At 37.1% G+C, this 20393-nt stretch overlaps 4 protein-coding genes across 6 annotated transcripts; 2 read left to right on the top strand and 2 right to left on the bottom strand.

Annotated features, from left to right (window-relative positions):
- Positions 1–580: 580 nt before the first annotated feature.
- Positions 581–3748, top strand: LOC147290260 (thioredoxin-like 3-2, chloroplastic). Its single transcript, XM_086238037.1, has 5 exons — positions 581–977; positions 1512–1586; positions 2344–2410; positions 3088–3105; positions 3203–3748. Exons 1-5 carry the CDS (start codon positions 631–633, stop codon positions 3314–3316), a joined length of 621 nt encoding a protein of 206 aa, XP_086094163.1. The 5' UTR covers positions 581–630; the 3' UTR covers positions 3317–3748.
- Positions 3749–5866: 2118 nt separating this feature from the next.
- PUM4 (pumilio 4) lies at positions 5867–12478 on the top strand. The gene is made up of 12 exons (XM_086235118.1): positions 5867–6205; positions 6369–6438; positions 6786–7471; positions 7768–8611; positions 8739–9324; positions 9408–9549; positions 9640–9747; positions 10135–10347; positions 10422–10532; positions 11104–11298; positions 11654–11828; positions 11941–12478. Exons 3-12 carry the CDS (start codon positions 6794–6796, stop codon positions 11976–11978), a joined length of 3090 nt encoding a protein of 1029 aa, XP_086091244.1. The 5' UTR covers positions 5867–6205; positions 6369–6438; positions 6786–6793; the 3' UTR covers positions 11979–12478.
- A 95-nt stretch (positions 12479–12573) lies between these two features.
- WTF9 (Ubiquitin carboxyl-terminal hydrolase family protein) lies at positions 12574–14631 on the bottom strand. The gene has a single exon (XM_086235119.1). It carries the CDS (start codon positions 14534–14536, stop codon positions 13292–13294), a length of 1245 nt encoding a protein of 414 aa, XP_086091245.1. The 5' UTR covers positions 14537–14631; the 3' UTR covers positions 12574–13291.
- A 1027-nt stretch (positions 14632–15658) lies between these two features.
- LOC147290257 (OVARIAN TUMOR DOMAIN-containing deubiquitinating enzyme 9-like) lies at positions 15659–20376 on the bottom strand. Of its 3 annotated transcripts, none has more exons than XM_086234786.1 (11): positions 20236–20376; positions 19469–19862; positions 19132–19373; positions 18951–19024; positions 18119–18173; positions 17501–17575; positions 17314–17387; positions 17163–17211; positions 16480–16564; positions 16320–16376; positions 15659–16155 (listed from the first exon to the last, which is right to left on the bottom strand). In XM_086234786.1, the coding sequence occupies exons 2-11, from the start codon at positions 19788–19790 to the stop codon at positions 16100–16102; spliced, it is 1089 nt and encodes a 362-aa protein (XP_086090912.1). In that variant the 5' UTR covers positions 19791–19862; positions 20236–20376; the 3' UTR covers positions 15659–16099. The 3 variants fall into 3 exon arrangements, with proteins under 3 accessions (XP_086090912.1, XP_086090915.1, XP_086090914.1); XM_086234789.1 differs by having other exon boundaries at positions 19469–19836; XM_086234788.1 differs by lacking the exon at positions 20236–20376 and having other exon boundaries at positions 19469–20229.
- Positions 20377–20393: the final 17 nt, after the last annotated feature.

Raw genomic sequence — 20393 nt, 5'->3', positions numbered from 1 at the left:
GTTTAATATTTATTGTACCACTAACATAATAGTATTATATAAGTATATATAACTAAATTTCGGTAATTATTTTAATTATTTTCAGTATATATTGATTTGGTTTTTTTCGATAATAATTTTCAGTAATCGGTAAGTTTATCAACTTTTTTCGATTTTTATCAAAACCAAACCAATGTTTTTTAAATTTTTTTCGATTTTGAATTTCCGATTTTCAAATTTAGAAAATTCATGTACCAAACCAATAACCAAACCAAAGGCAGCACTAATTCTACCAAAAAAAAAAAGTATTCCGTGATTCCATGATCGTTTTGGACGGCTTTTATGGTTGATAAAAATACAAAAGACGCGGGTGCTTTTCTTAACGAACTGCTGTCCGACGTGGCAAATGGGTGCGCTCACTCACAAGTCACTGCAGCAAATCCGACTCAACCGGCTCGATCCAACGGTCCAGATGACTCGAGTCCGTTAGTTTAGGTCAGGTCATGTGGGTCCCACCATCCTCCCTCGATTTGCCGTACAGCTAAGCACTCTCTCCTCCGTTAACGGTCCTCCAAGTCCCAAGTCGTAACCTTCTCTCGTTTTTTTTTTTTTTTTTTTTCTCTCTCTCCCCCCCTCTCTTCTCTGTTCGGCATGTCCGTAGTACCGACGTATCCTACCCTCAGATGTCTGAGAACCAGTTCCTCACGTGACCCGTCACGTGACTTCCTAACAACAGCTTCAGCCAAAGACAAAGTTTCAATCTTGGGTTTCAGAGAGCCAGCTTCCTATCCCCCTTCAAATCCTCTGGTCTTTTCCTGTAAATTTGATGAAATCCGGGGACCAATTACTGCGTTGAATGCTTGGAGCCAAGAAGGGTCTTTGCAAGAGCTCGATGATTCGCCAATCTCTGTGGAGCTCGTGCCCATTTGCAGCGAGGCCCAGTTCGATCGGGTTATTGCCGAGGCTCAGCAGCTCCAGGAATCGTTCATAGTCATCTGGTACGTTTCGGGGTCTTAATGGGTCTTTGATTTTGTGTTTGGATTGATGAAGTTTTGGGGTTTTTGTTTGGTGGGGTTTTTCATTTGCGTTTGCTTGGCTGCCGAGAAATGTAGGAAGAGAAAAGAAAGTGGGGGCTTTGGCCTCGTGGGTTTGCGTTTTTTTGGTTTCTAAGCATGGATAATTTTCATTGACTGTAAAGCATATTGGCGCGTAAGCCTTGGTTTTTCAGGTTTTCAAGTGTAAAGCATATGGAGAATTTACTCTTCTTCTTAACAAATCTATTTTAACTGTAATTTCCGTTTGTTGTTTGCATTGCCATGCTTACGTCAAAGAAAATGAGTTAAACTTTATTGGGAATTTGGGATTGGTTTTAATTAAATTTACAAACAGTATTTCACCTCTTCCCTTGTTAAATGATTCTTTTAGCTTAATTTTTTTTTTAATGTGGCTAATAGGAATTGGTAGATTTCCCTTTTTCAACATGAAACTTCTATTGAAATGGGTTACTGAGGTGGGGTTGCATGTATCTGTAGGATGGCAAGCTGGTGCAGAAAGTGTATATATTTGAAACCAAAATTGGAGAAGTTCGCAGCTGATTACTATCCAAGGTTAGTTTGACACTTAATTGACCCTCTGTCTAATTTAAAACAGTGTCATTGGAACTTCAGAACATTGATATTCCCCTCTATTTAAGCTCTTCTACTTTGTGACTTGCATCTAAGCTTTGTGACTTGCATCTAAGCTTTCTGCATGCTTCTAGTTTGTCAAAATACTGATGAGCGATTCTTGGAGAGCTTAGAATAAAGCTTGAAGCTCTAGTAAGATGCTTCCCCCAATGATATCCCTGCCTCCTTGTTTCAGAACCATCATTCTTAGTACTCAATTTGTATAATCTGATGGTGTGATTTCCTTATACAGTCTACAAAAGTGGCATTGACATTTGGTAAAACTAGAAAGTTCCTTTTAACACCAGATAAAAGTGCAATAAATCTTTCCTTTATATATTTTTCTTTGATGAATCCCCCGCCTCCTCTCTCCCACACATGCTTTTGTTCATTTGCATGTTAATTCTTCCACGGTTTTTTATTGGAAACGAAAATCTATTTTAATCAATTTAATGGAGAACAATTGAAACACATATGTCATGTGTGTATTTATGTACAGATAAGCAATTGAAAGAAATAATTTAAAGCAAAGTGAGACTTTCATATTTAAATACATGCATACGTTGGTGTTAATGTATGTATGTGTGTGTGTGTGTAATATATAATATGTACTGTGATAATGCAAGAGTTTGCTATCATTCTTTCTGGCTTGTAACTCTGCAATGGAGTATAAATCTAAATCTAAATTGATTTTATGTAGATTGCCGTTCTATAGTATTGATGTCAATTCTGTTCCACACAAGCTTGTTGCTCGTGCTGAGGTCACTGTAAGTTTTTCATCATGCTCGGAATATTTTAATATATACTTAGTATTCCAGTCTAGTCCCTTATTACCTAAAAGATATCAATATAACAAATGTTTTTACCTATGTTAGTCACCAATCACCATGTAATCAATAATAACAGGCTCCATATAACATATGCTAATATAAATTGAGCTTGTAATTTTGTATTGTGGGTTCAGTTTTAGCAAAAAAGTTTGTATTGTGGAAATACAAGGTGTTTTCGTCATTAGTTATGGAAATCTTTGTGACTTATCAGTGAAGTGATCTATATTCTTCATAAGTGTATGGGTTTGATTTAGTTTTGTAGTTGTGGACATCATTTGAATGAGTTAATTTGTTTGCGCGTGTGGGTGTGAGAGAAAGGGAGAGGGAGGGGAGCAGGTGGGGTGATGTGATGAGAAAAGCTATGACACTTTGTGAACTCCCCAAATGCATCTTATGCTGTGCATTTTAAAACCTTCCTTTTTTTTCTTTGTGCGTCAGTACATGATGAGCTTCCAAATCTGTATGCCTGTGATCATTCAACCATGGGAGTTTACCAAACTTGTCAATCCAATTCTTTTGCCTTGCTTTGACCATATATGTTTGCAGAGTGTTGATTGACAGTCATGTTTTCTTTTTTGTGCATCAATACATGGTGGGCTTCCATATCTGTGCAGAAGATGCCAACTATACAGGTAAATTCCATATCAATAAGCTATCTCTGAGTAACTTGGGCTATTCCTCCCCTTTTCAACTTTCTTCTCTCTAGTAACGAGGATGATTATGTTACAGCTGTGGAAAGATGGCAAGAAACAAGCTGAGGTAATCGGTGGTCACAAAGCATATTTAGTCATCAATGAAGTTCGAGACATGATTGAAAATGAGGATGGCACGTGGGGTTTTTAGTATGATGGGCAATCTCATATAATTTTTCTCCTTTTCACAGCTTCATTAACATGAAATTCAAATTTGTAATTTTTAGGGAAGAGAATTAATTGAAAATTGGTTCTTTTGTTTCCTCAAGTCCTTGATTCCTGCAGGTATTATATGATTTTGCAATGAGAGGCGTCTTCGGTTTAGCCAAAGATAAACCCTTATTAGTTGCATAACCATGACTTTGTCTCCTTAATATTTGTGTTGGAACCAAGCTTTTTCCGGGGTAGTCTACTTGCATCAGCACTGCAAGACATAATGCATTTGGCGTGGCTGTGACATGATGCCAATGGTGGTTTCGTATGTTTATGCCATTTAATTTCCAGATCAGGGAAGAGGGAGGACAAGAAATTAAACGTTTGTGACTGGAGCTGGTTTTCTAATTGCTCTTTCAATCTCGCCTCTTTTCAGATACTTTTATTCGTCCCATGCATTGTTGTGGTATTTAATTTATACAAGTGGACACCGCTATACATAATAGGAAAGAATAATTACACAATTAAACTCCTGGTCCTAGATACATAAGGAGTCACTAGATACATAAGGAGTCACGCGAACACAAATCCCTTGATATAAATAAAGGAAAAAGGGTGCTGCTTGGATGCGTGAAAGTTAAGAAATTGGAAAACCTATCTAATCTAGTTAGGGTTTCGGGCTTGGGGGGCTAGCGATAGCTTGGAGAAGACGAAAGGTACTGACAAGCGGAAGAAGGAAAAAGCCATGCCTGCTGTGCCAGAAAACATATACGTATGTACCATCGAGCACACAGGATTGAAGGTTGCTTACGTTGTCCAGGCTATTAGATTGAGCGATCTGTTATCATGCTCTTAAGGAATGTGGGTTATAGGGTGGATGACAATCTTAAGGAATGTGTGGGTTGCGGAATTTTGGGCTCCAAAATCCTTTTCGCCGGATGCTTGAAACCCCGAAACCCCTCTTGTGGGATCCATCTTTCGAGGTATTCGACCCGGCAGTCAGGAAATGGTCGACCCTGCCTAGACCTCCATTTATCGGAGGTTCGTTTGACTACTTTGACTTGTTTGCTCACTACTACTCTTATGCAGTTTTGACCAACAACATCCTTTTCTCCTCTCCAAATCTTCCATACATTTTGTCATTCGACTGCTCTAACCCACAATCCGAATGGGAGATTACAGAGTCTTCTTGGTTCAAAGCTTAAACTGTGGTTGATGATGATGATGATTGCCTAATGTTTTACCTATCAGGCAAGTGGGAATATATAGTCTGATAAATTGGTAGCAAAACTAATGTTAAGGCATTGAAAAGGGCCGGTAACAATTGAAGTGATGTTGCAGACAGGGCAGCGTGCAATAAGTAACAGCCTTTTCTATTATTTCTACGTAATGGGCAACTTCCTTGGGTAACAAGAAGAAGCAAAAACTGATAGAGCCAACAACAGGATTACACAGTTTCCTTCCATTTGAAACCAAAGCTGCTTACACAAGTTTGACTATCGTGCAGGCATTGAATTCAATGCCTTGGAAGCTTGGAGGGTTGAGCACAGTTGATAAACCCACCATAATAATTATTTCAATTTTGGTTTGGTTCACCATTATACGAGTTTGGGACTCGGGACCCTTAAGAATTCTTTATTTAATGATAATACCGTAATACAGCAGGCTTTATGGTGACCCAAATACAGTATGAATACGGCAAATAGCCAAATAGGTAACAAATTCTAAACACCATTGGCCCTAGCCGCCTAGGTTTTGGCTGTTTGGTTTCGACAACGATTGGGTATGAATTTAAACGGCAAAGTCCTTACAACATCTCGCTTGATCTCGCTTGATTCATTTAAGGGAGATTTAAAGTCCAATATATTAAATATAAGTCTTTCTTAGATTAACACTGATATTTTAATTAAATTTTTTTATTTTTTTTATTTAACTAATTTATGTTAAGTTTTAACTTCAAGATTTTGAGTTCCGTCCAAAATCTCTGAGTTAAAACCTAATATTCAGTCTCTATAAACCTTACTCTATATCTTAGGAGGAAAAATACTCTTTAAATAGGAGAATAACTTTATTATAAATTAAAAATATTTTCATATAAATTATTATTAATTAAAAGGATTTTCTTATAAATTTTAAAACACTTTTGGTGTCTATTTAAAAGCTATTTTTCTAAAGAACCTAGACTTAATTATCTCTTCATTTAATATATGTGTCAAAATCATTTAATCATATAATTGTGATCAAATAAATAAATATTGCTTTTGATTAATATAGAGTTTGAGTATTCGTCAATGTGACTGATATGTTACAAGATAATTCCTAAACTCAAGGAATGTACAATTCAGATTATTAGACCATGGGATAGAGTTAAAAATGTTGTGCAATTGGAGTTAATGTGTGTATTATTATATGATAAGCAAAAGATAAAACTGGAAGGAAATGAATGACAAACCAAACAAGCCCCCTGTATTAAAACGCAACCAAAAGAACCAAACACATTTGCCACAACGTCCATGCACGTAGCCCTCCCCCACCGCCCATCACCGTCCATTCCCAAATCAAACGGCCCGCGTTCCCTCTCGTCCCCACCAAAACTCTCCTCTCTCCAAAAATTAAAGTGCGGCCGTTTCGAAGGAGAATCAGGCCCACGCGATCTCATTACCCCAACCTTCTTAGCTTCGCTCTCTCTCTCTCTCTCTCTCTCTCTCTCTCTCTGTAGAGTTTCTCTCTCTAACCCTTTGGAATTGTTCCAAAATTCCTTCGCCTAGATTTTCGATCACACAAAAGCCAAATTTTCGATTACACGGAAAAGCTTTGCCTTTTCATACATACACATGTAATCAGCAAATACGAGAATTCTTGCTCCTTTTGCCTTCAGTTCCACCACGTAAGTCCCTCTTACGACGCCGTTTCATCCTTGCCCAGTTTCAGTTTCCAATTTCAATACAATTCGCGAAGATTACAATGACTGAAGTTTTTGTTTTTTCTAAAATTCGCATTGTCATTAGTATCGTATTGCTGATTTTGATATGTTTCCTTATTTGTCGCAGTTACCGGAGGAGGATCTGTTTGGGCTCTGTTCGTGTTGATCGATGTGAGGATTGCTCCTCACGCTTAAAGGTGTGGAAACTGGAAAACATGTGGTTTCAATTTTTGTTGTGGGAATGAAAATTGGCACTGAAATATTTCGATGGATGTCATTATGGGATGGAATTGTTTGCTTTGAATTTTATTTTATATTGTTTCTTTTTTATTTGGGCACTTCTAATAGAAATATTAGCAGAAAAACTAGCTGAAATTTGAGAATTCAAATTGTTTATCTATTTGGTTTGGTCTCCTAAATTCCTAGCAACCAAAGAGGGTGTTAGGGTTAGGGCTTGAATTTGGATTGTGATGGTGGTGTACCATGTTTATATTATTCTGTTAATTGTGTGTTTTCTTTCTTTTTTGTTTTTAATCAATTACAGTTTTGAAGATGGCTACTGGGAGTAACATAGATATGCTACCAACCCTACATACTAATGTGCAAGGAACCAATGGGAATTTAGAAGATGCTTTGCAGAGTGAGCTTGAATTGATTCTTAGGGAGCAGCGCAATCAGCAGGCCATTCATCGGGAACGGGAACGGGATCTCAATATGTATAGGAGTGGCAGTGCACCACCAACTGTTGAGGGCTCGCTAAGTGCCGTGGGTAGTCTCCTTAGGAACTCTGATTTTAGGGATATGAGTAGTAGGATTAGTAATAACAGTGGGGTTTTGTCCGAAGATGAGATTCGCTCACATCCTGCTTATCTTTCGTATTATTATTCGCATGACAACATTAACCCAAGATTGCCTCCACCATTGTTGTCAAGAGAGGATTGGCGTGTCGCACAAAGGTTTCAGGCTGGCGGGTCTTCTTTTGAGGACATTGGGGACTGGAGGAAGAAGAAGTTGGTTGATGATGGTGATACTTTGTCCCTGTTTTCAATGCAATTGGGACTTTCGGCACAGAATGCAGAGAATGATTTGATGGAATTAAGGAATGTCAGTAGGAGAGATGTCCCTAGACAGACTTCATCTGAGTGGCTTGATAGAGACTCAGATGGTTTGATTGGATTGTCAACAACTGGGCTTGGTGCAAGGAGGAAGAGTTTTGCTGACATTCTACAGGTAATCAATATTGAAGACTTTATTCTGTGGCATTTCTGTGGTTATTTTTCCTCTTCCTTTTTAGATGTCCAGCAAGGTGCACATGTCTATAAGTTCTACCAGATTGTAATGCAGAAGCTTTTCTCTATCTGAATTCTTTAATTTGATATGTTTAAAATTACCTTTCTTTGCCAAATAAAATTTAAACAATATGGTTTGGTTTGGCATGAGCAACTACTGTGATGAAGTGCTTAGCTATTATGATCTTGTTTCCTATTCTGGTGTCCTGTTACATTGATAACTGGCATGTGGTGCAGGAAGGACTTGATCGACCTGCTTCCTTGTCTGTTCCCCATTCAAGGCCATCAAGCCGTAATACTTTTGGTGATATTATGGACTCCACAGGCATGGCTGATACCCATCCAGTAGGGTTACGTAATGGAGTGGAGCCTGCAGAGGGCTTGCATAATGGAGCAGCTCCAAGTGGCATGGTGAGAGTTCAGAGCCATGGTACCACAGTTTCTCATTCCTTTGCTGTGGGTGGTTCCCTGTCAAGAAGCAGAACCCCTGAGCCACAACTATTTGGGAGGTCTCCCAGTTCTGGTCTTCCTCCTGTGGGGAGTAGAGTATTTCCTATTGAGAAGAAGAATGTTGCCGGTGGAGATATCCAAAACGGTAATTCTTCTGGCATGACTGAGTTGGCTGATATTGCAGCCAATTTATCTGGTTTAAGCCTGTCAAAAAGTAGACCTGCAGATGAAGATAGTCGTGTTCAATCTCGGCTTCGTATGGATCTTGATAATCAGCCTGATTTTCTATTCAACATGCCAAATGGTCATAATCAGAGGCTGCAGCAGCAACTGATAGACAAGTCAAATGCTGAAAATTTCTCTCTTGCTACGAACTATGCTCATTTAGAAAAGAAAAATGGGATTGTAACAAATCGTAATGCTTCCAATGGGCTAGTTAATTTTCCCAGAAGAACTTCTTCTCCCAGTCTATACTCAAAAGGGAGTTCTTCAGGCTTTGGAACTTTGGAAGGATCTAATGTTCATTATCAAGATGCAAATACTCCAGGTATGGACTTTGATACCCATGCAGCTGGGGCCTATCCTGTAAATCCGAAGTTGAATTTGACAATTAACAATCATCTTGATGCAGGTAAGTTTGTTGCTTCTTCAAATTTTCCTGCAAGTTTTCTTTTCTACCATCATAGAACTTTGGTTGAATAGTTAGTTAGCATTGACAATTTCCCCCTCACCCCAAACCCTCTTTTTGTGGGATGCAGCTGCTTTGACTGGTAGTGGAGATGGACAAAGTCTGAACAGACAGGGAAACAAAGTAGGGCCTGGTCTTCATTCTTCAGTTATGGATCCATCTTATATTCAGTTTTTGCAAAGAGCTGATTATGCAACACATGTTATGGCTACTCCAAGTGGTTATTCTCAGAGTAAAAATCACTTTGGCACTTTGCATGGAGACTTGGAGGGGCTTCAAAAAGCATACCTTGAGGCGTTGCTTGCTCAACGGAAGCAACAGTACGAGTTGTCACTTTTAGGTAAATCTGGTGGTTTTAATCATGGCTATTATGGGAATCCATCATACGGGCTTGGCATGGCATATCCAGGAAACTCAATGGCAAACTCTGTTCTTCCTTCTGTTGGATCTGGAAGTCCAATGTTTCAGAATGAGAAAATATCACGCTTTAATTCTATGATGAGAAGTTCAATGGGAGGGTCGGTGAGCTCCTGGCACTCAGATATTGAAAATGACCTAGAAGGAAGACATGCATCATCATTATTAGATGAGTTCAAGAACAACAAGAATAAGTCTTTTGAACTTGCAGATATTGTTGATCATGTAGTTGAATTCAGGTAGATATAGTTCTTGGTGTATATTATTCTTAGGTTTCTTTGGCTGTTACTCTGACTCCACTATCTTCTGCTCCAAAATGCAGTACTGATCAGTATGGAAGTCGCTTTATTCAGCAGAAACTAGAAACTGCCACTGTAGAAGAAAAAATGAAGATTTTCCCTGAGATTATTCCTCATGCTCGCACCTTGATGACTGATGTATTTGGGAATTATGTCATACAGAAAGTATAAGCCTTTTTTTTATTTTTCAAAATACTCAAAAATTGCCTTCCTTGCAGTTTAAAATTAGAAATTTAATTCTGTGTGAAATTGCAGTTTTTTGAGCATGGTACAGAAAGCCAAAGAAAGGAATTAACCAGCCAACTTACTGGACATGTTTTGCCTCTCAGTCTTCAAATGTATGGTTGTAGAGTGATTCAGAAGGTGATTTCCTGATCCCCAAATTTTGATCTTCTTCCTATTTATATCCTTTTAGCAATGCCTTTCTAGATGTTAGCTTTACACGTTTGATCTGCCTCAATATGCTAGCCTTGCACCTTTGTGGTCTTTAGTTATGAGAAGTATGCTGCCCATTCAAATGATTATACTTGTTCTGCTATTCTGCCCCAGTAGATTCTTGGATTGTAGAGAGAGGTTTCTTTGATGTCCTAGAAATGCATATCTCAGGGTTAACCCTGTTTCTCTTGTTTGTTGAAATTTGTGGTTGTGAATGGGGATACAATTCAATTTTGGGAAGATATTTGACTTGGTGAATCATCTTTTCAATCTTTTGTTGGGAAAGAAATTTTGATGCTCTAAGTTTTATCACAGGCCTTGGAAGTGGTTGACGTAGATCAGCAGGCTCAAATGGTGTCAGAGCTTGATGCTTCAGTCATGAAATGTGTCCGTGATCAGAATGGGAATCATGTCATTCAGAAGTGTATAGAATGTGTCCCTCAAGATCAAATTCAATTTATTATTTCATCCTTCTATGGACAGGTTGTCACACTTTCCACCCATCCTTATGGTTGCCGTGTCATACAGGTTAGTTTTCTGCTTCTTCTTTCTTTGTAGGAATTTTTTGTATCTACTAATGCAATTCCTTTTGATGCCTACAGAGGGTTCTGGAACATTGTGACGATTCAAATACACAACAAATTATCATGGATGAAATCATGCAATCTGTATGCATTCTGGCACAAGATCAGTATGGAAATTATGTTATTCAGGTATTCCATACTCTTTAGATATTGGTATGCATATGGTTGAGCTACAAGCCTACAAGGTTTTTTTTTTTTTTTTTTCTCATGAATAGATTTCAATTTTTTTTTTTTTTTTTTTTTGTGTATTATGTTAGTTTGGTTATGTTCCAGAAATTGTGCATCATGTCCAATGGAAAATGCCTCTTTTTTTTTTTTTTTCTAGAAAAAAAGGATTATGCTGCATGGCTGGACATATTTTCCTAGCTGGATGAGCACTCACTTAATTGGTTGGGAAATATTAATGTTCTTAATGACCAGATTTCATCTTGTTTGGGATTATTATGAGCAATTGTACAAGGCTGTATGCTGAGGTGCCAGATTAAATACTATTTATGATATATCTCTGATTTCATCTCCTTTGCGATTATTCTGAGAATTGATACAAACTGGATGCCAAGGCACTTGATATTTCTTTTCTTTGATAGATCACATGCTTGAAAACTGATACTCTTTAGTCTCCCTGTTCTGAAAACTCATACTATTTATGATATGTAGCATCATTGACTGTGTGTAGCTGATAAATATTCTTGTTTGGTAGCATGTCCTTGAACATGGTAAACCACACGAGCGGTCTGCAACTATTTGCAAGCTTGCAGGACAAATTGTAAAGATGAGTCAGCAGAAGTTTGCTTCTAATGTTGTGGAGAAGTGCTTGAGTTTTGGGAGTCCTGAGGAGCGTCAAATTTTGGTGAATGAGATGCTTGGTTCCACTGATGAAAATGAGCCCTTGCAGGTATGCCATTCTCTTAGTTTTCGTAAGTTGATATTGTTTTTTTTTTTTTTTTTTTGGGAGAATATAAGATATGTTTTGAATATTATTCTATTCTATGGTGGCAATTTTGATGTGATACAATTGAATGGCTGTAAAATGGAAATTAACGCAATCAACGGCTTTTGGTGGAACCACTAAGTTCACAATGTCTCTCTCTCTCTCTCTCTCTCTCTCTCTCTCTCTCTCTCTCTCTCTCTCTCTCTCTCCACTCAGACACACATACACACAGCTATATATAGCTAGCAATATGAGATGCTTTTGTTAAGCTCATCAATTCATTAATCCTGGTTGCATGACAAAATATGCAAACATGCAGGCCATGATGAAAGATCCATTTGGAAACTACGTTGTGCAGAAGGTTCTTGAGACCTGCGATGATCGGAGTCTTGAGTTGATTGTTTCTCGCATTAAGGTTCATCTGACTGCCCTGAAGAAGTACACCTATGGTAAACATATTGTTTCACGTGTTGAAAAACTCATCACAACTGGAGGTGAGGAACCCTTATTTCCTTTTCATGCTGAAATTATGTTTCTTATATTATTATTATTATTTTTTTTGCAAAGCATACTGATTGGTAACAAATATTGACCCATCATATGCAGAGAGGCGCATAGGGTTGTCATCCTCATTTTCTTCTTGAGGCATCCCAATTGGAGCAAGCAAGGCATTTTTCCTGTTGCCATCACCAATAAGTATGCACCTTTTGTACAGCTAACATGGACAGTGACCTTAGCAAGTTCGTTGGATCCTATAATATATATAGAGAGATAATTATAGTTGTAAATAAGCATGGCATCCAGAGTCCCCGCGATGTGATATTTTGTCTATTCGCCTCCTATTGTATATTTTGGCTCACTGGTTGTGGTCTGACCATGGAGACTCCACATGGAGGATCATTCTAGGCTGTTCAGGGAATGAAGGGCAAGTTAATAATTTGTTTGCCTTTGCGCCTGGGAGTACATGTAAGAAGGTTCATTGTCTGTAAAGCAATATTCAAGTGTAAATGGTTAACTGCATTTTGAAAGAGAGGGTAAATAGGGAGTGTTCGTATATGGTGGGGTCTTTGACTTTGCGAACATTATGTATATATACTGCAATTTTCTCCAGATATATTTTACTAGTCTTTTTGCAGTTATCTAATCTTGCTCCTTAAATATGTTTTATTTTTTTTTCTTTTGCAATTATTCCATTCAATGTGTAGCTCATTACACAATTGCATGTATTGATAGATGAGCTTGCGTAACCAGTTGAATTTAAACAAGGATACTAACTAATCCCACACTGGTAGCTACATGGAGGAATAAATTCAAATGAAACTAAAGCAAAGAGCAACTACAAAAATTGACAGAAAGGAGGGATCAAAATAACATTTAATTCTTCACCTCTTTTTCATTCTTGTGTCAAAAAATACTTATTCATAGGCCAAACGGCAAATTAAGCACAAAAGGTCCTTTGCTTTAGATCATTGCAGTATTTACTTTCCCAAGGGCTTGACAAATCTAAGAAATGAAGAGAGGTGACTTCGAAACAGGTGCTTTGCTTGCAGCAACTTCATGGCAACCTTCAGTATATTGAGATGTGGTGCAAGTATTGAACCACATCAGCTGTTAACTTCTTAACTCTCTGCTTAGCACCAGTAAATTTATGTTGGTCATACTTCATTTGAGTCTGGAACACCAGATAGCTGCCTCTCGTTTGAGTTGTTGTATCTAGGTGAATCACCATCATGCCAAGCTTGTTCTTAGTAAAACAAACTTTCACTCTTTTATTTCCCAAAAGTGACTACCCTGCATGTCCCAAGTCTTCATCAATTTAAGCATCCAATTTCATTTATAATCTTTTAACTCCTCAGTCAAAAGATCCTTCACTATTTCATTTATAATCTTTGAATTCCTCAGCCAAAAGATCCTTCACTAAATGGGGAGTAACTAAATTAGACTCTGATCAGCCCTTCTACTCTGCCATCTCCTTTCTGTCTTCATTCTGAGAATCCGAATCCAAGTCCAAGTCCAACTCCATATTCCCACGATCATCAAACCGGTTTTTCACTCTCCTATTTTTCAAGATCACTGCTGACTCCCTCATCAAATTAATGTACTTACTCCTCACACTCAAAAGTGGATGCCTCTCAATAGCAGACTCATCACAGTAAGCCTCTTTAAGTATTGCCGTGCAAGTCTTGTTCCTCAAAGACAAATAAAACATATGGGGATGCCTCTCAAATGCTTTGTGCACCTTCTGTGGCAGCCCCATGTATTTCTTAAGACACAGCAGTTTCTTCCTCTCTGCTGAATGCTCAACAAAGAGACTAAGCAACTCATGAAGAAGCCCCACAACTCGTTTCTCGGCTATATCACTATCCGGATCCAAATGCGAAAAATCCTCATAAGGTGAAACATAGGGAAGCTGCTGAAACTCCTTTAGCCAATCCACAATCTTCCTCCTCAGCCTCAAACCCTTGGAGGGGAACAATGAAAACTCAATTGCCTCCATTGGGCCTCCAAAATACACCCCTCTTTTCATTGCATTCCTTTGCACCACAGACAAGACCTTTTCACCACTCTCAATAGCCAATCCCTTTAACCCATCTTCCATCTCCACAAACCTTAAAGACCCATCAAAATTCTTTTCCGGGTGCAGCAAAAAATCATCAGGCAAACCCAAGTACCAATGCATTCCCTGAATAATTTTCAAAGGCAAAACCTTTCCTTTACTCATCAAGATCAACTTTTTCAACCTATCCCTCAATTCCTCCCTACAATCCTCATAAACCCTTTTCTCCTCTCTATCAATCTCAGCAGCTTCTGGAGTCAATTTAAACCAAGGATGATTGTAATGTGGACCAGTAAACTCTTCAAAGATTGATGGGTATAGCCTCAAGAATCTTGCAACCTTCATGGGAATATCCAATTGTATGCTCCTTTTGGACACATAAGAGACTGGGATGCAACCATTGGGGTCTTGTGCAATGCAGTTCTTGAGGGAGATGATGGGCTTAAGCACTATGGACTTGTGGATATGCTCAATAGAGTCGTAGTACGTGTCTTTCTTCCATTTCATGTAGACATCAACGTAGTTGGATTTCTGGGTGTATGTGTGAGGAGGGTTTTGGAGACGGTTCAGGAAGGAAAAAATTGTTTTTTCAGAGGGGAAGAGTAGCTTTCTTACGGTTTTGGAGATGGGTTTGTTGGATAACATATGGTTTTAGAAAAATCAATAAATTTGAGGGGGGGTTTGAAGGGTTAGGGATAGAGTATAGCTGATGAGAAAGAGAAATGGAGTGGTTGCAACAAATAGCAATGGCATAATCTAATATCGGGAAGATTATCAGGGACATGGCATATCAGTAAAAATGGAAAACTTTGTAGCGTGGGGCCCGAACTTTATACTCAAGTTTTAATGGAATTCGATTTTTTTTTTTTTTTTTTAAGAAATTTTACAGGAAGGCTTTTTTCAACCCAAAATAGAAATAATTATTTTTATGACATTGATGTGAAATATATTTGGGACTCTCCATTAAGTCCAAAATATAAGGAAAAATGTTTCAAAAATGTCTTAAACTTCGACATTTGTTTGGGGATGCATATATTGTATTAATGACTCAATGTACTCCCTTATTTTTTATTTTGAAGCCAATTTGCTTATTTTGTTAGTCCATTTATATTTTTTGTTAAAAAAACAGTTACGTGTGTGAAGTAGTTTGATTTCTATGAGCTTTTATTACAAGTAAAATATCGAATTTATTCCTGAAAAAATGATCACATACGTGACACGTAATAATTTTTTAATTGAATTTGCAACCAAATTGACGGAAGTGACATATTGGTATCCAAAGTAAAGTTGAAGAGGCAGATTGTTACAAATTTACAATATATAAATCATAAATTAACACATGAGGTAAAGTTTAAATTGTTTTTGAAATGTTTTCCCAAAATATAAAGAGGTTATAGTAAAATAGATTGATATGTTTGGAAAATATTGAAATCAAATAGGTCAAATATGTCATATTCAAAATCAAATAGTTTGGGGAATCATAAAAGTAATGATTTGTGTTATAGGGTTAAAATAGTTTAAACTTCAATCCAAGAGAGCTTTCATGAATTATTTGAGTGACCCCATTTGAATTCAAGACTTTACTTGATTGACCAATAATGACTTGTTCGTCTCTCACTAATTTTCATCCGACATTCATTTTTTATTTCTTTTTCAGAAAAAAAAAATGCATCACCATGACAATCCAGCCATGGTGACCCAGATTAATAGAGCAGCCATGGCAACACCAACGTTTTGGAGGGGTTTGAGAGATGGAAAGGCGGAAGAGATAAAAGGGTGGGAAAATTTTCTTCTTAATTTTTGTGTTTTGATTTTTCAAGGCTTTGAGCATTCCTCAAAATACAACACTCCCTTGGATTATGAAAATTTGAAGGTAGTCGCAAATGAATGTACGGAAAGCTTACTAGAACTAGAAAATATATATGTAAAAAAAAAACTTATGTACAAAATCGTATGACAAATCATCTAAATCAAAGAATATACTATATACAAAAGAATCAAAGCAGTGAAGCATCAGCCTTCGGTGCATGTCTGCAACACCAACCACCAGCAGCAGCAGAAATAAGCAAAGGAACCATATAATGCCATCTTGCGTCCAGCACAATGCAACAGGCAATCTGCCTCCGATCATCGGAGCCAAAGGTCAAACATGTCAACACAACACCGAAGCTTCCTCACAGAAAAGCAAAAATTTGCAATCATCAATTCCTAGCTTCCGAAATTCCACCATTTCTTCTTTCTCTTTAAACATGGTGGAGGAAGTTCTGAAAACAAGAGAACAAAATAGGATGAGAAGATAAAATTTATTAACATGGCAGCAACTGTTTCTGAAATCCTACACGAGGCCAGTAATGCCATTTATTTGTCTTTTTTTTTTTCTTTTCTTTTTTTCCATAGATGTATGTGCAGAATGTTTCTTCTCATTTACCTCCTTCAGGATAGATTGAATTGTAATGCACCTCAGCCCAAAAGCTCAAGCAAATAACTGCACAAGTGAAAATATTGGTAAACATGACCAAATACAGTGACAATACAGAAAGGGAAGGGGGGAAGAATGATGGAAGTATATTAACTTCAAAAACTGCTACCTCTATTGGACTTTAGAGCATGTGGAAGGATCTCAATATAACATGTATCCTTGAAGGAAGTTATTACAAATATCTTGACACCATACTGCAGTAAAATAATGGCCATATCAATTGACAAATGAGTAAGTTTCTATATGAAGGAACTAACAACACCCAAATTGATGTCAATGAATCATTAAGAAGAAAGCAATAGATTACTTGGGGTCAGGTTACATGAACTCATGTGAAAGTAAGATGGAAGACAAAGAAAAACATAGAATAAAGAAAGTAATAACTAATGCAACATAGAGAGATATATGTACATGTACAACCAAAAACTGAAGAACTTAGCACAAAGAAATGATTGGAATTATTTAAAGGAACGATGATTTCTCGTATGCAAGCTTTACAATACACTCTTGTTTTCTTTGATACAAGAAATGCAGATTTAAATTGGTGCCATAAAATTATCTCCATCTGTAGCACTTTCATATAAAGTACTAAGAATAGCAATTGGCTTAATTGAGTGATGAAATTCCTTTTAGAATAAACTCAAAAGGCTCAGCTTCTAACCACAAAATTTACCCATGTACAAATATTAAGTTCAATCTATTGCAGCACGTAAGCAACAACATAGACACCTAGACCACAGGTATGCTTTTAAGACAACCAAGAAAAGAAAAGGCATGAAGTAAAGACCGTACCCAATCTGCAGCAGCCTGCAATGTGACATGGTCACCCCATTCACCACTCCTATTTCATCCACATCAAAAAGAATAAATAAATAAATAAATAAGCAAGAAAGAGATGTAAGCTTGGGATAGGAAATTATAAATTAAGAGATTAGCACAATACTTGCTCATTGTCTTTAGATAATCAGCATAAGCCATAGGAACATAACCCTCGTACATTTCTGGGAGACTCTTGAGCTGAGACATCAAAACATAAGGAAAAGAATAAAAATATTGGATATCTGCAACAACGTCACAAAAATAGTCTAAACTCAACTACCAAAGATACACTTACTGAAAAGCCAACCAACCTGTTGAATAATTTGTTCTCTTACGAAACCATGGTATTCAGAAGAACGATAGAGTTGATCTGATAAAGCACGAAACTGGGAAAATAAGACACTAGTGAGACATTCTCAAGTTAATTGAGTAAAGGACTGCACAGTATTACATAACATATAGTCAGATAAGTTTGCACTCTAAATTATGTAGAAAGTTATGATACATATAAATTCAAGAATTGCAGTTACAGTTTAGAGAGCAGGAATCAGCAAGGCTGGACGACAATTACCATTCACAATAGATAATGCATTATTCTACACAAAAAAAAGGGGAGGGGGGGGGGAGAAGAGTTGAAATGGAAGAAAAAAAAAGGTTGATAGAAAGACTTGTTAGTAACTATAGCTAATAAAAGGTAAAAAAATAAAAAGATTTGTCTCACTCTTGGTTGCATCCACAGACTCTCTAACGTGAATGTACCTTTATAACGTGGTTCAATTAAATTTTGTTTTATCATAAATAAAAAAGGAAAGAAAAGTGATAGACCCATGCTTTATGTCCCACAACAATGAGGTAAAACATTTACTTATGCATTATACCTTAAAGTTTCAAGTATATGAATTTAACATGAAGTTAAAAATAAAACCAACCTGACAGTTACCATCTCCCTGGATCTTACACTCCACCAAATTATACAACAGCAGTCTGTTAAAAGAAATAAAAAAGTAAAAGACCATATATCAGAAGTGAAGCATATCAGACCAATTTCATATTTGTTTATAGAATTAGACCAACACAGAAAAAAGAGCACTGAATATGCCTCCTGAGAAATAAATAAACAACAGTAACCAATAAGAAAAATGTAGTTGGAAGCAATGTCACAATAGCACCTGGGACACGGAACACACACACAAACACGAAGTTATGTGCTTGACATGATGCCAACACAGCAGAAGAAGGAAACCAAGTACTGCAGTCCAAAACATTCCTCAACTACAAATTATTGTCTCCCCTATATCTATATATATGCTCCCCAACTCTGTCCCTATGGATCCACATATAACTGCTATTTTCAGTGTTTTAATTTTTCTAGCTTATATTTAAGTTTCCTTTGATTGCAGGCCAAACACAATAATTCAATCACCAGTACGGGAATCCTTCAAAAGTTATGACATATCCTTTATATATATATATATATATGTTGTTTATTTATTTATATACATATACATATATATATATGTACTTTTTAAAGTTTTGAGAAGATAGTGAATTTAAAAAAGACCAGAAATGTGCAACTTCATAGTCAGCAGTGCATTCAACAGAGAGGATCTAAATCAAAATCATGCCTAGCTCAACATCCCTCAATTAGCCATTTTAAAGGTTCAAGAAAATGACAAGTACAATTATGAAATAAATATATCCCTGGAGAAAAATTACTACTCATACAAGTATATAATTCAAAGGGGAAGTAGCTTAAAACACCTTTCTAAAAGCCTCTGATGATCTGATATCTCTTCATCAACCGAGGGTATTTTCTCATTCGTTTTAGGAATATGCTGCCAAAAAATCATGATAGTGTCAGTCCCAGTTGGATGCAATAAAGGGGAAGACAACTAAAATTTTAATATTGGTACGCTCACAACTCCATAAAAGCTAGACTTACAGGAACAGGAACCATCTGATTCAATCTTCTCCCCACTTCGCCATCAAGAGCAGACTCATCTGTTATGTCCAACAAACGCAAAAAGTCTTCGGCATTGATCGAGTATTCTCCTTCACTATGATCATTTGCTTCCCCGTTTCTGTTTCTTGTAGGATCATCTGCCTCATTTTCGTTATTTCTATAATCATCAGTGTCCATCTTTCTGCCAAAATCATTCACTTCATCCAGAACATTTTCGAGCCCTACAGATTTCCAGCGTTTCATCACAATAAGTAGAACAAATATACAACCCAAATCAGAGAGCTAAATGAGAATGCCAATTTCCAGATTCCCATACCAGAATCACTGTGTCTGTTTGAAGGACCAACCCAATCCTGTTGAAGAATCGATGCTTGCAAAGGCCCATCTCCATAACCAGAAAATCTTGACGCTTCTACAGAAGCAAGCTTTGATAACTCTTCTTGAAGAGCATGAGCTATAACCTCATCATTCTCAACAATACAAGGCTCAATATAACCTTCTCTAAGATACTCCACTTGACTAAAATCTTGGTCATATCCAGTTACAGTACTACGAGAGCAATCATTTGAAATAGTGCAAACATCCAATTCATGGAGACCCCATCTTACGATGTCAGGATCTATATTAGAAGTTTCCATGTGCTTGTATAGTATTCAACAACACTGCCTCTGCTCCTAAAGCTACCTAGTAAGCCCATTAGATTTCAATAACTGAAAAACGAGTAAACGATACAATCATATACATAGAAACTACATTTGCAATTGATTGATCCAAGTTCATAATCATGCAATTAATTACCTCAAAACCAATCTCAAATTTCAAGCACCACCCCATAATAAATTAAACAAAATCTGAACTTTAAAACTTCATATCATTTCTAGGTAACGTTAAGAAAACTTAAATTGCACGGCACAGAACATGAATCACAAAACCCTAAACCTAAAACCTCCCAATTAGAAATCAAACCCAAAAAAGAATGAAACTTTGAATTCACAACATGCCCAGAAAAATGAAACGAACACGAAACAAAATTTAAAACAATAATAGTAATGATAAATAACGATGATGATGATACACACGGACCTTTAAATCCAAAGCATGGTATTAGGGCTAAAAGAATCTTGGAGCGGAATGGTAAAGAGGGTCTCTGTGAATGCACGCAATAAGGAAGGAATATAGGGGAGGAAGATAAGAAGTTGTTGAAATATAAAACCGCCGTCAGTTTTTAGCGTCTTTTCTTG

Source organism: Dryas octopetala, chromosome 3, assembly GCF_963921425.1.
Source record: "Dryas octopetala chromosome 3, drDryOcto1.1, whole genome shotgun sequence".
Lineage (NCBI taxonomy): Eukaryota > Viridiplantae > Streptophyta > Magnoliopsida > Rosales > Rosaceae > Dryas > Dryas octopetala.
Note: the sequence above shows the minus strand (reverse complement) of the source record. Positions and strands in the feature narration are given on the sequence as shown.

Excerpts from the sequence above, each read along its gene's own strand:
- LOC147290260 (XM_086238037.1), top strand. The coding sequence starts at position 631 with ATGTCCGTAGTACCGACGTATCCTACCCTCAGATGTCTGAGAACCAGT. Across the intron at positions 978-1,511 it reads GAATCGTTCATAGTCATCTG|GATGGCAAGCTGGTGCAGAA; the intron begins GTACGTTTCGGG and ends ATGTATCTGTAG. Across the intron at positions 1,587-2,343 it reads GCAGCTGATTACTATCCAAG|ATTGCCGTTCTATAGTATTG; the intron begins GTTAGTTTGACA and ends GATTTTATGTAG.
- PUM4 (XM_086235118.1), top strand. The coding sequence starts at position 6,794 with ATGGCTACTGGGAGTAACATAGATATGCTACCAACCCTACATACTAAT. Across the intron at positions 7,472-7,767 it reads GTTTTGCTGACATTCTACAG|GAAGGACTTGATCGACCTGC; the intron begins GTAATCAATATT and ends CATGTGGTGCAG. Across the intron at positions 10,348-10,421 it reads ATGGTTGCCGTGTCATACAG|AGGGTTCTGGAACATTGTGA; the intron begins GTTAGTTTTCTG and ends TGATGCCTACAG.
- WTF9 (XM_086235119.1), bottom strand. The coding sequence starts at position 14,536 with ATGTTATCCAACAAACCCATCTCCAAAACCGTAAGAAAGCTACTCTTC.
- LOC147290257 (XM_086234786.1), bottom strand. The coding sequence starts at position 19,790 with ATGGAAACTTCTAATATAGATCCTGACATCGTAAGATGGGGTCTCCAT. Across the intron at positions 17,388-17,500 it reads GAGAACAAATTATTCAACAG|CTCAAGAGTCTCCCAGAAAT; the intron begins GTTGGTTGGCTT and ends TTGATGTCTCAG. Across the intron at positions 16,565-17,162 it reads TGCAGGCTGCTGCAGATTGG|TATGGTGTCAAGATATTTGT; the intron begins GTACGGTCTTTA and ends ATTTTACTGCAG.